This window comes from Pelophylax lessonae (genome assembly GCF_965119305.1).
Source record: "Pelophylax lessonae genome assembly, chromosome: 4".
Lineage (NCBI taxonomy): Eukaryota > Metazoa > Chordata > Amphibia > Anura > Ranidae > Pelophylax > Pelophylax lessonae.
The window spans coordinates 140,802,486-140,818,328 of record NC_138771.1 but is presented as its reverse complement, the minus strand read 5'-3'; the positions used below and the strand labels follow the sequence as shown (position 1 = coordinate 140,818,328).

Below are 15,843 nucleotides of genomic sequence, written 5' to 3'. Positions count from 1 at the left end.
AGGAGGGGGAGCCGACAGCCGCTGGGGACACAGAGAAATGTAATCAGGGCACTGATCACCAGTGCCCTGATTACTAAAGGTAAAAAAACCACACACATTGCCCCCCCATCAGTGCCCACAATGCCCGCCATCAGTGCCCCCATCAATGCCCACAATCAGTGCCCATAGTGCTGCCAGTCAGTGCCCATCAGTGCCTGCTCATCTAGGCACTGATGAGCACTGACTGGCAGCACTATGGGCACTGAGTGTGGGCACTGATGGTGCTGCCCATCAGTGCTCATCAGTGCCGCCCATCAGTGCTCATCAGTGCCACCCGTCAGTGTCCATCAGTGCCATCCGCCAGTGCCCATCAGTGCCGCCTATCAGTGCCCATCAGTGCCGCCCGTCAGTGCCGCCTCTCAGTGCCCAGCAGTGCCACCTCTCAGTGCCCAGCAGTGCCGCCCATCAATGCCGCCTATCAGTGCTCATCAGTGCGGCATATTAGTGCCACCTCATCGGTGCCCATAAGTGCCACCTCATCAGTGCCCATAAGTGCCACCTCATCAGTGCCCATCAGTGCAGCCTATCAGTGCCCATCAGTGCCGCCTCATCAGCGCACATCAGTGAGGGAGAAAAATTTATTTTCAAAATTTACTCGCAGAAAATAAGAAAACTTTTTTTTTTTTTGAAAAATTTCTGTCATTTTTCTTTTTTTTTTTGTAAAAAATAAAAAACCCAGAGGTGATTACATACCACCAAAAGAAAGCTCTATTTGTGTGAAAAAAATGATAAAAATTTCATATGGGTACAGTGTAGCATGACCGCGCAATTGTCATTCAAAGTGTGCGAGCGCTGAAAGCTGAAAATTGGCCTGGATGGGAAGGGTGTTTAAGTGCACAGAAGGCAAGTGGTTAAAGAGGAAGTAAACCCTCCCAAAAAAAAGAAAGAAAAAAAAAAACCCTGTAACGCAAAGGAATAATGAGCTAGTATGAGCATATGAGTAATGAGCATCACGCATACTAGCTCATTATGAAATACTTACCTTAGAACGAAGCCCCCCGCAGTGCCTCCCGCTCAGCTTTAATGGCATCCTAGTCTTGGTCCGTAGGGTTGAATATTTAGTTGGCCCATCCTTTGCAGCTATAACAGTTTCAACTTTTCTGGGAAGGTTTAAGAGTGTGTCTATGGAAATGTTTGACCATTCTTTTAGAAGCACATTTGTGAGGTCAGGCAATGATGTTGGATGAGAAGGCCTGGCTCGCAGTCTCCGTGTAATACATCCAAAAGGTGTTATATCGGGTTGAGGTCAGTCAAGTTCCTGCACTCCGAACTTCCTCACAAATCTCTTTGTGGACCTTGCTTTGTGCACTGGTCCAAATCATTTGGTGAAGGAGGGATTAGGGTGTGGGGTTGTTTTTCAGGGGTTGGACTTGGCCCCTTAGTTCCAGTGAAGGGAACTCTTAAGGTGTCAGCATACCAAGACATTTTGGACAATTTCATGCTCCCAACTTTGTGGGAACAGTTTAGGGATGGTCTCTTCCTCTTCCAACATGACTGCACACAAGTGCACAAACAAGGGATGAATTAGAGCGGAGATTGTGCAAGTATCGATACTAGCACAACTGCACTGCAAAAAATCTCATGCGATTCTAACAAGAATACTGTGCAATTCCTGTCCGAATCACATTCAATTTACCCCACTGCTCCTGTGTGTGTGTGAATAGAAAGGGAAAAGCACCATCTAGTAGGCAGTTTATTAACTGGGTTAGAACTCACATTAAGTACAGTTCAAATGCAAAATCTGCACAGTTGTCCTGGTCCTGCCGATAATAGTAAAACACGGTCACTGGAGGTGCGCACAGGGCTGGAGGAGATGTAGAGGCAGTCCTCTCCCAAGCTGACATCACTTCTGCTTTATACCCACAGGGGTCCCGGAACCTTTCCTCCAGCGGCTGTGATTTTCTATCATCAGTGGGACCGGGACACCTATGCAGATTTTGCATTTGAACTGTACTTAATGTGAGTTCTAACATTTTTAACAAACTGCCCACTAGGTGCCGCCTTTCCCTTTTCCCTTTCTATATACGGTATATATGCACACACACACAGTACTCTTATTCATCAATAAGAAAAATGGTATCTGTGCAACCCTAATGGGTTGATAATTTAATTTTTTATTTGCTGTATTTGGGGTTCTTTTTGGGGTTAAATGCAGGTCTTTCTTCAGATGAAACGCGGCAGTACTCTATACTGCCATCTCTGACACTAGCTCTGTGCTCTGCAACTTGTCACTTGAATCCAGGAAAGTTTTCTGCACTACTTGTTAGGGATGCACCGAATATTCGGCGGCCGAACATTATTCGGCCGAAAATAGAAAAAATAGCACTTTCGGGGGTTCGGCCGAATAAGTCAAAAGGCCGAATAATTTTGTGCCGAACAATAGGGCTGAACGATAGTCGATATGATATCGACTATCGTTCTGTGGCCGTAGGCGATATTCATATCGCCGAGGTCACGATATTTACAGGGGGAAGGGACTCGGAGGAGGACAGAAGGACTCACAGACTTCCGTGTTAGGCAGGGGAAGTCGGGACACTTCAGCGGTGAGCATACATTACTCACTCGTGCACTGCAGCCCGCCCCACACATTCAGTGAGTCTTACTCTCCTCCCTAGTTTTTTCAATGGCACATTCAGGAAGCCAATCACGCCGTGATTAGCTGCACAGCGAACCAATCACGCGTGCCTGCACACCTGATTGGTTCCGTTGTGCCGCTACTCACGGCGTGATTGGCTTCCTGAATGTGCCATTGAAAAAACTAGGGAGGAGAGTAAGATTCAATGAATGTGTGGGGCGGGCTGCAGTGCACGAGTGAGTAATGTATGTATGCGGCTGTGCTCCTTTCCAGCCTCCTACTACCACCACTATGAGAGACTGTCTGTCACTGTATAATCTGATCGAGTCCACACTGACACTGACTGACTGTCACTGAGTAATTGATGTTACCACATTAACCCTGACCTGCCCAGTGCCCTGTATCTGCAATTAAAATTTACAAGGCTGCCTGCATGCTTCCTGATTTCCATTCCCAGCATCCTTCCCAATCCCTACAGTGTCACTAACATTAACCCTATGGTACAAGGCTGCAGTGTGCACTGAATCCCATTCCCTACAGTAACATTTAGGGAGAGAGACATGAGAAGACAAGAGAGAGAGAGAGACATGAGAGGACAAGAGAGAGAGAGACATGAGAGGACAAGAGAGAGAGACATGAGAGGACAAGAGAGAGAGAGACATGAGAGGACAAGAGAGAGGACAAAAAATTGGCAAAATAAATGGAAAAAATGCGAAACACCGCGTTCGGTATTCGGCCTTCGGCCAAACATTTCATTATTATTCGGCTTCGGCCAAGAATTTGATTTCGGTGCATCCCTACTACTTGTTTCTGCTACTTCCGCTATTGATATAGCCTCCATGCTTATTGGGCTAATTCCCTATGTCCTAAATTCAAGCACACCCAGCAAACAACAGGATTATTTCCCTTATACAGCCAAGGGCTGTGTTACCTTCTGCTGGTTAATTCCAGAAGCTCTGTGGGTCTTATTCTATTAGACCACCTCCATTTGTGAAGTGAATGTTTCTACAGTGACTGTGCTTAATCCCGGGTTGTGGGGTCCAATTTTTCTTACAGCCACAAGATTTCACATCCACACAAGCTCAGGAATGTTTTCTGGTCATTGCAGTGATCCCTTGTTCTTGTTTTTAACAATGTATTGTGACTGTATGCCAGGTGAGGTAGTAAATAATCGCTATATTTCACCTCGCATACGTTCTGTAGTGAGAGACTGAACCAGAATCCGGCCCGGGTTTTTCCAAACTCCGTGACAGGCTAGGTTCCGGTCCAGAGATTGTGAGTTACCTGAGTCCATGCTCAGGTGAACTTTAAATGATCAGGAAAAGAGCACAGAAATGCTCTGGCCCGAGACTCAGAAGGGGATCTGAGAGAGGAGCTTGGTTTGGATTTTAAAAGGTTTGCTTTGCCATGTGTTGTTGTGGGTGATGGGGACCAGCCCCACACTGTATAGTGAGGAAAATTCCTGTATAGTTTAGCGCCAGACGGCAAGGATTTATTTTACTGTTTTGTTGTTTGTTTCATATTTGCAAACCTCTGCTGAATAAAGCTGGCAACCCACCAGACTTTTAAGAAATTACCTGCATGCTGGCCTTATTTTCCTGGAAAAGGTGATCCCTGTGAGCTAATCTCCCACAGTATTTTATGTGAGTCTGTGTTTTTGTCTTGGGAGTCAATGAATTTCTAAATTACCTTAATAAAGTATTTTTTCTCTATATACCCAAGTGTCCCTAGTTGACTCTTTTGAGGAAAACCTTTTCCTCTCCCCCTCTTGTTTCAGTTTCCAGTATGTTTGTCTACGGACTGTAACAAGCAATTGCTTGCTTATGTGGGTGCTTAGAGACTGGGGTTGTAATTAATACTCCCCTTCTTCTCAATAAGACCATTAGGAACCAGCAATCCTTCTGTTTTTAAGTTTGCACACAAAATCGACCATTTAGATTGGTGATCTAACCAGATGATTTCTGGCATTAAAATTTAGCACTAAACATAGCGCTGAATTCTAGGCATAAATGCATTAATATATTCCTCAATAACCACAAAGGATATAAATCCAATTCATGTGGACCAAATGCCTTTACAACCCTAGATATTACCTTGTAGGAGTAGCAGTGACATCATCACTGTGCTGTACATAGCCTGTGCAGACAGCAGAGCTGTGGGAGGGGTCCAGCAGTCCCACCTACTACAGGCTGACTGCAGAAAACTACAAGAGTGGGTGGAGACAAGACCAGTCACTCAGCTCAAGGAGAAAGAGCAGCAGTAACTGGTCTTTGGAAAAGGAAGCCCCCGCACAGAGGCAACGTTTTACACTTGATTACTGCACAGATCTGAGAGAAATACATAAAGCACATCAAGTCTCAAGTAACAATACACATGCCTCTGTTATCAAGACAATATTGTATTTTCCCAGAGTTCAGCTTTTAGAGTTCAAAGGGTAACTCAACTTTGTTTGTAAAAAAAAAACACGCCCCCCTCCCCCTCCTCTGGGTGATCAATGTATTGTGAAGGATTTTAACAAACTTTGTTGCAGATTCCTACTTGTTTCTGCTCTGAAGAAATATCACTTTAATGTGTGTAGAGTGAATCTGACTGGGAGCGACTTGTTCAATAATATATAGCTGATCCACTTGCAGGGCTCTAATCAGGAAAGTTGCAGTATCTGCATCTCTTTAGAACTAACCCTTTGGGACTCACCAAAAAGGACATTTTTTTTTTTACACAGCATATATTAACACATTAAAGGATAAATCCACCCTAAAGCTAAAATCCCTGCATCTCTAGATCTCCACAATCTAACACAAACCTTTCTAGCCCTGTAAAGAGGAAATCCGTATAATTATCTTTTTTGAAGTCGATCCGACCCAGTCTCCAGCAGCGGAATCTCTGCAGAGGACACAGCCGACAACAGCTGTGAAATGAATGGGAAGGGACGTCACCCATAGACTTACTATGGGGCTTCTGTTGTCGGCTGTCTCCTCTGCACCCGTCTCCACAGCGAAGCCCCGGCTGACAGCTCAGCGTGGGATCGGGTCAGATGGGCTTCAAAAAAGGTAAGTATACGGATTTCCTCTTTACAGGGCTAGATAGGTTGGTGTTACATCGTAAAGATTTAACCGGTTGCCGACCGCCGCACGACTATGTACTGCGGCGGTCAGCCCCGGCCAGGCAGAGTGACGTATCGATACGTCACTCGCCTGTCACTGACTTGCGAGCCTATTGCGGGCGGGCGCCCCCCGCGGCTCGTTCACAGACAAGTCAGTGCGTGTGTCCGGCGGACTCGATGTCCGCCGGTCACACTACGATCGCTCCTGTGAAGGGAGAAAGGCGGAGCGGCTTATGTAAACAAGCCGCCCGTCATTCTCCCTGGTGTAAAAATGAAGATCAGACAGTTCTACTATGTAGAACTGTTGATCTTTGTTTTTACACCAATAGCAATGTCCCTGCACAGTTAGAAACACGCCCCTAGGACACACTTAACCCCTCCCTGTCCAATACAGTTAACCCCTTCCCTGCCAGTGTCATTTTTGCAGTAACAGTGCATATGTATAGCACTGATTACTGCAGTAATGTCACTGGTACCCCCAAAAGTGTCAAAAATGTCAGTCAAGGGTCCGATCTGTCCGCCGCAATGTCGCAGTAAAGCAAAACAAATCGCAGATCGCCGCCATTACTCGTTAAAAAAAAAAACACCAAAAATGACAAAAATCTTTCCCTTTGTTAGTAAACGCGATAATTTTTGCGCAAACCAATCAAAATACGCTTTTTGCGATTTTTTTTACCAAACATATGTAGCGTAAAACAATTTGGCCGAAAATGTTAAAAAATTTTGATTTTTACATTTTTTTTGGGGGGAATTTCATATAAAAAAATGTGAAAAATATTGTTATTTTTGCAAAAATTACGCTCTTTTTTTGTTTATAGCGCATGATCAAAAAATCGCATAGGTGATCAAATACCACCAAAAGAAAGCTCTGTTTGTGGGAAAAAAAGGACGTGAAATTCGTTTAGGTACAGCGTCGCACGACCGCGCAATTGTCCATCAAAGTCACGCAGTAAAAAATCGCAAAAAAACCCCTGGTCTTTTAGCAGCCAAATCCTCCGGGGCTTAAGTGGTTAAAGATGCAGGGATTTTAGTTTTAGGGTGGACTTATCCTTTAAGGCGCAAAAATGACATTTTTGTTGCAGAGGATGCTTACAATCTGACTTGTATCTTAGTGCAGACTTCTGGGAAAAAATCACACAAGAAAGAAATGACATATCTGGGGAAGTTTTGTACACTGACTGTGCATAAAGGCCTTCGGGTAGCCATATTGCATTGAATTTCACAGAAAATGATAACATTGCAGATTGAGAAGGAAAGGTAATTTTTAACCACTTACCGCATACTGACGTACCCATACATCGGCAGACTTTGCGGGGTTATACCAGGATGATGCCTCTAGCTAGAGGCATCATCCCGGTACCGTGGTTTGAAGCCAACGGTCGGCTTTCCGTCGGTAACGACCGATGTGGATCGGGAGCCGCTCGATCGTTACCCGGGTGAGCGGGAGGAGACGCCCCCCCCCTCCCGCCGCCTTCCGTGGCTTTGCTCGGGGCTCCCGTCCCACCGGGAGCCCCGAGCACCCAGCCGGCATGTCCGCCGTCTGGATGGAGTCCCGATGAATGCCGGAAAAGGCATCGATCGGGTCTCCGATGACGTAACCCGGAGGAGGCGTCCATGACGTCCCTTCCGGGTTACTGTGCTGCAAAAGGCTGCAAATTTGAAAAACGGCTGTATGCAAAAACGCTGTTTTCGGCGTTTTGCATACATGGAAGTGTAGTGGAGGGGTCTAGGGTCTTTTAGACCCTCGATCCCTCCATAAAGTGTACCTGTCACTACATATTGGTGTCACAAGGGATGTTTACATTGCTTGTGACAGCAATAAAAGTGATCAGATTTTTTTTTTTTTAAAAAAAACCTGTAATAAAGTTAAAAAAAAAAGAAAAAATAAATAGGAAAAATAATAATAAAATTTAGCCGCCCCGTCACCGTTAGCTCGCGCACAAAAAAAAATGTATACGCAAGTCGAGCAGCGAATGAAATCGCTGTTCAAACCACACATGTGAGGTATCGCCGCGATCACCAGAGCGTGGGCAATAATTTAAAAAAAATAGCTACACTCTAACTCTAAACTGGTAACCGTTAAATAAATTTAAAGCGTCACCGATTGAGATCTCTATTGACCGTAGTTTGTCGCCATCCCACGGGGGGGCGCAATTTTAAACCGTAACATGTTGGGTATCAATTTACTCGGCGTGACATCATCTTTCACAATATACAAAAAAATGGGCTAACTTTACGGTTTAGTATTTTTTAAATGCAGTGAAATGTGATTTTTCTATTTTTTTCCAAAAAAATGGCGTTTTAAAGACCGCTGCGCAAATACCGCGTGACAAAAAATTTTGCAATGACCGACATTTTATTCTCCAGAGTCTTTACTAAAAAATATATATATAATGTTTGGGGGTTCTAAGTAGTTTTATGGGAAAAAATACTGGTTTTAACTTGTAATCAAAAAGTGTCCGAAATAGGGCTGGGGCTTAAGTTGTTAAGAACATTCAATTGCAATAGGGTTTGTGTTACAACTGCTACATTATTTTTATTTGCTATTTTTTTTCCCACAAAAGTGGAATTACCCTTTACACTTTGGCAAAAAATCCTAGAATCCAGATAGCAAACGTGCCAAAAAGTACAGCTGCTGCCTGACTTTTCTGAGAGGTTTCAGGAGTTGTCAGCGGAAACACATGATTTCTGGCTCCTAAAAATGCTTGAATTGGGGATCCTGAATGCTACAATATTTTGTATACATATGATAATAAAAAAAACCTAATTTAAAATAAGAATTTAGTATTCAATAGTTTTTTATTAAGTTTACAGAACAGTGAAAAAGAAAGGAGTAACATACAGAAAAGCACCACACAGCAGTGTGTTCAAGCATACAAAACAATGTCTCATCAGTAGCAAACAGTGCAACGGTATAACACATAGGGTCTTGCAACTTTACTGTATCAAAGGAGGCATGTTCTGTGTCTATAAAACCAACTAAACCATTAGCGGACAGGCTTAAAAAAGGAATTTAAATGACCTCTGTAGACAATTATCAAATATATGATTTACCGCAGATGTTTTTTGATCTATATGTGCACAGCACATGTGCTGTAAAACGATGATCCAAACAAACAGAAATCAGACTGCATCATTTAGCAGTAGTGTTATTAATGTGGAAGCCATAACCCCTTCTATAGTTGTTGGCTGGAATTCTGTATGCTGTACTAATGATGAGTGTGGGAGGAGCAGACTACAGGGGAAGATCGCATCACTGCCAGTTTGCTGACAAATCAATACCCATTATAAGAAGCTATTTGGATGTTGATACAAACAAGTCACCATCATCTTACTGCGGAGAAATGAGATGTGTCTTAGCTGCTCTGCCATCACTCACATTGCTTGCCAAAATCAAACAACCGACAAACTCTGAAAGACGTCGCTGCCATTTGTCCTCTGCTGGCAGGGCACTCCAGATTAATCTCTGTCTGACTATTTACCACCACTGTTTAATGCATCGTAATTCACCAGCTACAAAAGAGTTTTGCCATGCCGAGCAAGGAAAAGCCAGCAAGACAAAAGGAAAATAAGCCAAACCTAGTCTAAGAGGATTCATTCTCTGGGCTAGTGTTTAGTCCAATCATATCTGTGTTTCTTTACTTGGCAAGTCCTATTATTAACAATATACAGGAGTATAAACATGTAAACAGAAAACATAAGATAAAATAGATCTCTAGCTAGTGATAGAAACCAGAGCAGTGAGTGTTTAGTCTCCATTAAAATAAATGATCCACCAGTGCACTTGAAGCAAAATGCAGCATTTGTACTTTCTCCCCTCAAGCATTCCCTTAGTGCGGAGACTGAAATCATTATTAACATAGTATATAAGCTATGGACACAGGCAAATTTACTCTTTTTTTTTTAGCTTTGAAATATAAAGTCAACATAATAAAAAAGGATATGTATACAGTAATATATATATATATATATATATGTGGCCCATTGTGTCTGATTGGACAACTTAAATCCTTGCAAGGTAGGGATAAGCTCAGGCAGGTTCGGAGATGGGTTCAAACCAGATTGAGCTGTCCCGCCAGGGAGCTCTCAAAGTAGACAGCAAATCATAGGGGGGCAGGGGCATTCCCTGTTCTGCAGCCACACGCACACAGAAATGTGTATACATGCAGCTGCAGAGTAGGAAAGGACTCCACTGTGTCTGATTGGCTGTCAGTTTTGACAGCCTCCTAGCAATATAGCTCAGGTGGGTTCAGACTTGTGTCCAAACCCGTCTGAGCTCATCCCCTGTAGTGAGGAAATGTGTTCACATCATGCCTTGGATCTTTGCCATAAAGTACAAGTCTTTACTAGAAAGATTACATTACAGTGCAAATATTGCAAAAATTTGGGGCCACACAAGACCCCTTCATCAGGCATGAGACAAAGGGGTCCTGAGCAACCCCAAAACTTGGGCATGGAAAGATCAGTTTGTAAATGGATAGACAACTGTAAGGGAGAATTCAGAGAGTAGAGGTTAATGATTCTTACTCTGAATGGTCTAAGGTTATCAGTGGTGTACCCCAAGGTTCAGCATTGGAACCCTTACATTTTATTATGTTTATAAATGATATAGAGATTGGGATTAAAGGTACCATTTCAGTCTTCGCAGATGACACCAAGCTATGCATTGGAAAAAATGTCCTTACAGGATGTCTCCAACTTACAAGCCAATCTCAATGCACTGTTTAATTGGGCAACTGTGTGGCAAATGAGGTTAAAAGTTGATAAATGTAAAGTGATGCACTTGGGGGCTAAGAATATGCATGCATCCTTCATACTAGGGGAAGTACAACTGGTAGAATCCATAGTGGGGAAGGATCTGAGGATTTTGGTGGATCATAAGCTTAATAATGGTATGCAATGCCAAGCTGTGGTTTCTAAAGTGAGCAAAGTCCTTTCTTGTATTAGGAGAGGTATGGACTTCAGATGGAGAGATATAATTTTACCCCTGTACAAATCATTAGTAAGACCTCATCTGGAATATGCAGTTCAGTTTTGGGCACCAGTTCTCAAAAAGGATATCGGGGAACTGGAGAAAGTGCAGAGAAGGACAACCAAACTGATAAGAGGCATGGAGGGGCTCAGCTATAAGGAAAGATTAGAGGAGCTGAATTTATTCTCCTGAGAATAGGAGATTAAGAGGGAATATGTTCAACATGTACAAATATATAAGGGGTCCATAAAGTGAACTTGGTGTTGAGTTAGTTACTTTAAGGTCATTGCAAAGGACAAGGGGACACTCTTTACATCTAGAGGAAAACAGATTTCATCTCCAAATCCTCACTGTAGCAACTTGGATCGTGCTTTGTTGGGGTTTTGCGCCTTCCTCTGGATCAATTGTGAGTATAGGATTGTGTTTATAGGATTGTATGATCAGGGATCCATGACAGGGATCCATGGTGTGCTGGCGACATAATTCTTCTATGTCACACGCAGGTTTACCAGTTGGTAGTTCCTGTACCGCCTGTTTATTTCACGCTCGTTCTTTTGAATCAAACAAAAACAAAGGCAGAAGCACATCTGCCCACCAAGCCACTGCTAGTTATAGGCTCACCCCGCAGAACGCCAGTGTAGAATACTCAGCAGTCAGATAACGGGTGTACAAAGTTCTGGAGATGCAGCACATTGTGTTTTTCTTTCATATTATCTTAAATTTCACAAAAGATTTGAAAGGTGTTATTGCACAATGATATATACATATACTGTACATATAAAACAAACTGTATCTGTATTTGTATGCTGTATTCCAAATTAATCCAGTTTTTATTCCATGAAAAGAAATAAACCTGTTCATATTAGTACCATGGACAGTGCAAATGACATAGGCCTTCAGGTGCAGGCCAGTATAAATTATAAATAATTTAATATTTTAAACTTTTTAACTGGTTAATATTTGTCTATATATCATGTGGGCATGCTGAAACCCTTGCCCCACAATGGTCTTAGTGCCGGTTCACACTGTTCTGACTTGTCAGGCGACTTGTTCGCCTGACAAGTCGCAGACCGTGCTGTGCAATTGGAACCGTTCTAATAGGAGCGACTCAAGTCTCTCCAACTTAGAAAAAGGTTCCTGCACTACTTTTGGAAAAGTCGGAGAGATTTGCATTGACTTCCATTATGTGAAGTCGGTGCAAGTCACGCCGAAGTCGCGGTGCATGGCGACTTCATTAAGTCGCCCCGAAGTCGTGTCGCCATAGTGTGAACCGACACTTACAGTAGTTTGAACTCACAATTTGTATGTAAACAATAATTGCACTAAAATAATATAATTCCCAGACTGTTTACAAGTAAGCAAACTATAAGGTCCTGTACACATCGTGGATTTTGCGCTTTGTGCTTTAGATGCCGTACATTAAAAAAAAAAATCATGCTTGCTCCATTTTTATTGCATTTTCATCAAATCGCTCATTATATAGAATTGAACAGTAGCATGCATATAGCGCATGTAAAACGCACCTAAAGCACACTGCACAGATGTGATCAGGCTGTTAAGAGGAGTAATAGCATATCCAAAGTCTTCAACTTCAATGTTTTATGTTATATCAAGTCCACTAGTGACCAAGTGAGAGACATATTTATGCAAATCCCACAAGGCAAGGTGAAGCACCGTGGAATGCCTAATGTCAAAAATTCTACCCAAGTTACTAGTTAATTTAATTGGGTATTATACAGTGTAATCTGTAAAGTACCCAATGAAAGCTTGGGGCAGGGGGGTACAATGATTTTAGCTAGCGATCATAGCCGCTGGCAATAATCCAACATGCTGGCCGTATCCAAGTCGAACGATGGATCGACTTGAGAAAATTCATCCTGCACATACATGGGTTGAATAGATTGCTACACTAAAGCAGGGCAGCAGGAATGGCTACTGCACATATCAACCTTGTATGTATAGTATATTACAAGTGACAAGCATCATGACAGAGCCATTTTAAAGTAAAAAGAAGTACAATTGGAAGCTGGACTATAGGTGGCGAAGCATTCAAACCCTGTCCTCATGATTTATCAGTATGTTCCATTGTTGTTAGTGCATGAAAGAGAAATCATAAACTAAAATGATATATAGTGGTCTTAAAAATATTTACTACTGCATATAGAATAATATTGGCTAAACACTGTTTAGAACAAAAAGGCAGCCACTATTATAGCAGTCCTTTAATGTAGCGGAGTTAAAAAGCCGGTTCACACTGTCCTGCCTGACCCTCTTCCAGTCACACTGCCGGCTCCATTACCTAGCTTCTCCTCTTGCAATCACCACATACTGCCTACTGTACAGCTTTAATCGTTGGTTTGAGCCAACTACAGGAAAATTGATTGCTTGTTCCCTATCAGTTTATTCTTAAGCAATCTGCTGCCAAATTAAAGCCTAACAAATTTTTGGCTGTGCATTGCATGTCCATCATTCATAGAAGAAATTTCCACTGCTGTTGTTATCCAGCTGGGAGCTCTTCTGTGCAAATAACTTGTGGCTGCCAGGCCCAGACATTCCATCCACTAACCAGTGCTTGCCTCAATGTACAAAGCAAAAAGAAAGGCATGGTTCCGCACTGGTCCAGTATAACAGACTTTAACCATTAAAATCCCTGAATTCTACAAGAGCAGGTATATGGATATCCTTTAAAGACTAACTATACAATCACATATGAAGTCTAGATTTGCACCATAAAACAGAATATACATTAGAAAAAAGTATGGTCAAAACTCTTTTGTCCATACTTCTCTTGTGGGTCAAAGGGGTGCACTTACTTGTGCTATCCTGGCTATCATGTGACCCAGAAGCAGGTGACAATTTTTATGTTTATTTATTTTTTAATGTTCCCACACTTCTCCTTTAAGTAAGTTGTAAAACATAGACAGACTGCAACCACCTCACATAAAAAATCTACTGACCCCAACAATAAACATTGTTCTTCCCCTGGAGGACTCCAACACACTTGTAGTTCTTCAGCCAGGCTTCCAAAAATTTAAAGTCAGCAGCTACAAAAACTGTAGCTGATGACTTTTAATAAACCGACATTCATCTGTCGAGGGATCCAGCGTCGTCCTCGCCCAGGCCGGCTCGTAGCCAATCTTCAGGTCCCCGGCACCAGAATGTTACCTGTGGGAAGTTGACTGGGACTTCTTATGGCTTCACAATTGGCTTCCCACTGCACATGCATGAGCCGCGCTGTACCCGGTGTATGGTCCCACTGCCTCGTGGGACCTGTGATGTGTCCCAGAAGGTATGCATTAAGATAAAAAGAAACCTTCTGTGTGCAGCAGCCGCCCTCACCCTCCTAATACTTAGCTGAGCCCCAACTTGATCCAGCGATGTTGCACAAGAGTCTCGGCTGTCTGGGACTCACCCTCCTCGTTGGCTGAGACAGCAGCGGGCACTATTGGCACTCGCTGTTGTCAATCAAAGTCAGTGATCCAATGAGGAGAGAGAGGGGATGGAGTCGAGTGCGGCCCTGTGTCTGAATGGACACAGCTGCTTACTGTGGGGGCACTCGGCAGGAGGGAGCTGCAAGGAGCGCCAGCGAGGGACCCGGGAAGAGGAGGCTCTGGGCTGCTCTATGAGATTTTAATATCACTTTAAGGTTTTCTGACATTCAACATTTTGATGATGCATATTCTGGCCCTGTGATGTGACTCAAAGTATTACAGCCAGGCAACTAGTATTTTCAGTAAGAATTCTGTAATGGCAGCCCCTATTTGTCTCTCATAATTGGTGTACCTTAACTGAAGCCATTATGCAGGCTATAGAAAGACGTCACCAGTGCCATGGTGGCATAGTTATACTTGGAAAGAAAGACTTAAAAATATCAAGTAGAAAATGTTTTGTTCTTTGCGGTTAACTTGCAAAGACTTACATCTAAAAATCTGATAAAACATATCCGGCAGTGGATTGCTCCTACCTGTGTGATTTCTGTCCGAGGAATTTCACATGGGCATAGTAACTCCTTAGGTGGGGGTTCCACAAGTACAGGAAGGTGTTCTGACTTTAAGGTCTCTTTCTTGGTATCCTCTGGAGACTTAAAACAGATGTTCTCTTTGTCACTGTCATCCTTCTGGGGAAGTCTTACATCTGGATTAGAAGCAGGCTTATTTGTCATAGCTGAAGATCTGGAGCGAATGGGCCTTCCTCGCTGTACTGTCTCCCAGCCTTCCCCATCAATCCGATCTGTAAAATCCATTTGAAAACAAAAGCATTTTTAATATATCTAACATCTAAACAGCAATGCACAGCTTCCAAATGTTCTCCTCCAGAGAGAAATGAATGTGAGTGACTTTGACAAATCCCATTCGTTTTTTACATTTTTTTTAAAAGGAGCAAAGAGCACAGAGGACCGATGATTTACTTATGAACCAATGGTGGGCTGAACCACTCTGTGGGTTTGATTTACTAAAGCTGGAGAGTGCAAAATATGGTACAGCGCTGCATAGAAACCAATCAGCTTCTAGGATTTATTGTCAAAGCTTAAAGTAATATTAAAGAGTTTGTTACCCAAAAACTTCATATTCCTGATCTGTGCCTGCTGTACCATGTACTTGTATGAGAAAGTATCCTGTACTCTTTGTATTGCTTCCTTTGTGTAAAATCCCTGGTGTTCCTGCCAGTCCCTCTGCTTTCCTAATAAAAACTGACCACGCTAAGCAGGAGAGCACACTGTGGTCAGTTCTCTAGCCATGCTGGGAATTCAGTGTGCTCTCCTCCAATAATCAGACTTGACATGCCCCCACTGCACAGCCATTCGCTGGGGAGCTCAGGGTGCTGCTGCTTCTCCTCCCCCCAGCTTCTATGCAGCTGGGAACAGAGGGAATTTGATATCTTATAAAAAAAGGAAAAAAGGCATTAAGCCCTGGTTCACATTAGTGCGATCACAGAGATTGCGTGTAATTCGGAGCGCACTACTCCTAAATTACATGCGATCTTATGTGCGGTGCAAATTTCAGCCATACAGTTTGTATGGCTTAATTCGCATCGCATCCGCACTAAACACGCACATGACCCTTTTTTTTAACCGCAGCAGAATCGGATTGCATGGTGGTTCACACTTGTGCGATCCGATTCTGTGCGAACTTGCAGATCGCACTGCGATATGCG

General features: G+C 43.0%; 1 protein-coding gene across 2 annotated transcripts in view; it reads right to left on the bottom strand.

Annotated features, from left to right (window-relative positions):
* The window catches only part of SCAPER (S-phase cyclin A associated protein in the ER), a 422,169-nt gene that overhangs the window by 368,364 nt on the left and 37,962 nt on the right, over positions 1 to 15,843 (bottom strand). For both annotated transcript variants that reach the window (XM_082252843.1, XM_082252842.1), the window contains exon 5: positions 14,654 to 14,919. In XM_082252843.1, the coding sequence (XP_082108969.1) occupies positions 14,654 to 14,919 (266 nt within the window). The remainder of the gene's footprint in view (positions 1 to 14,653; positions 14,920 to 15,843) is intronic.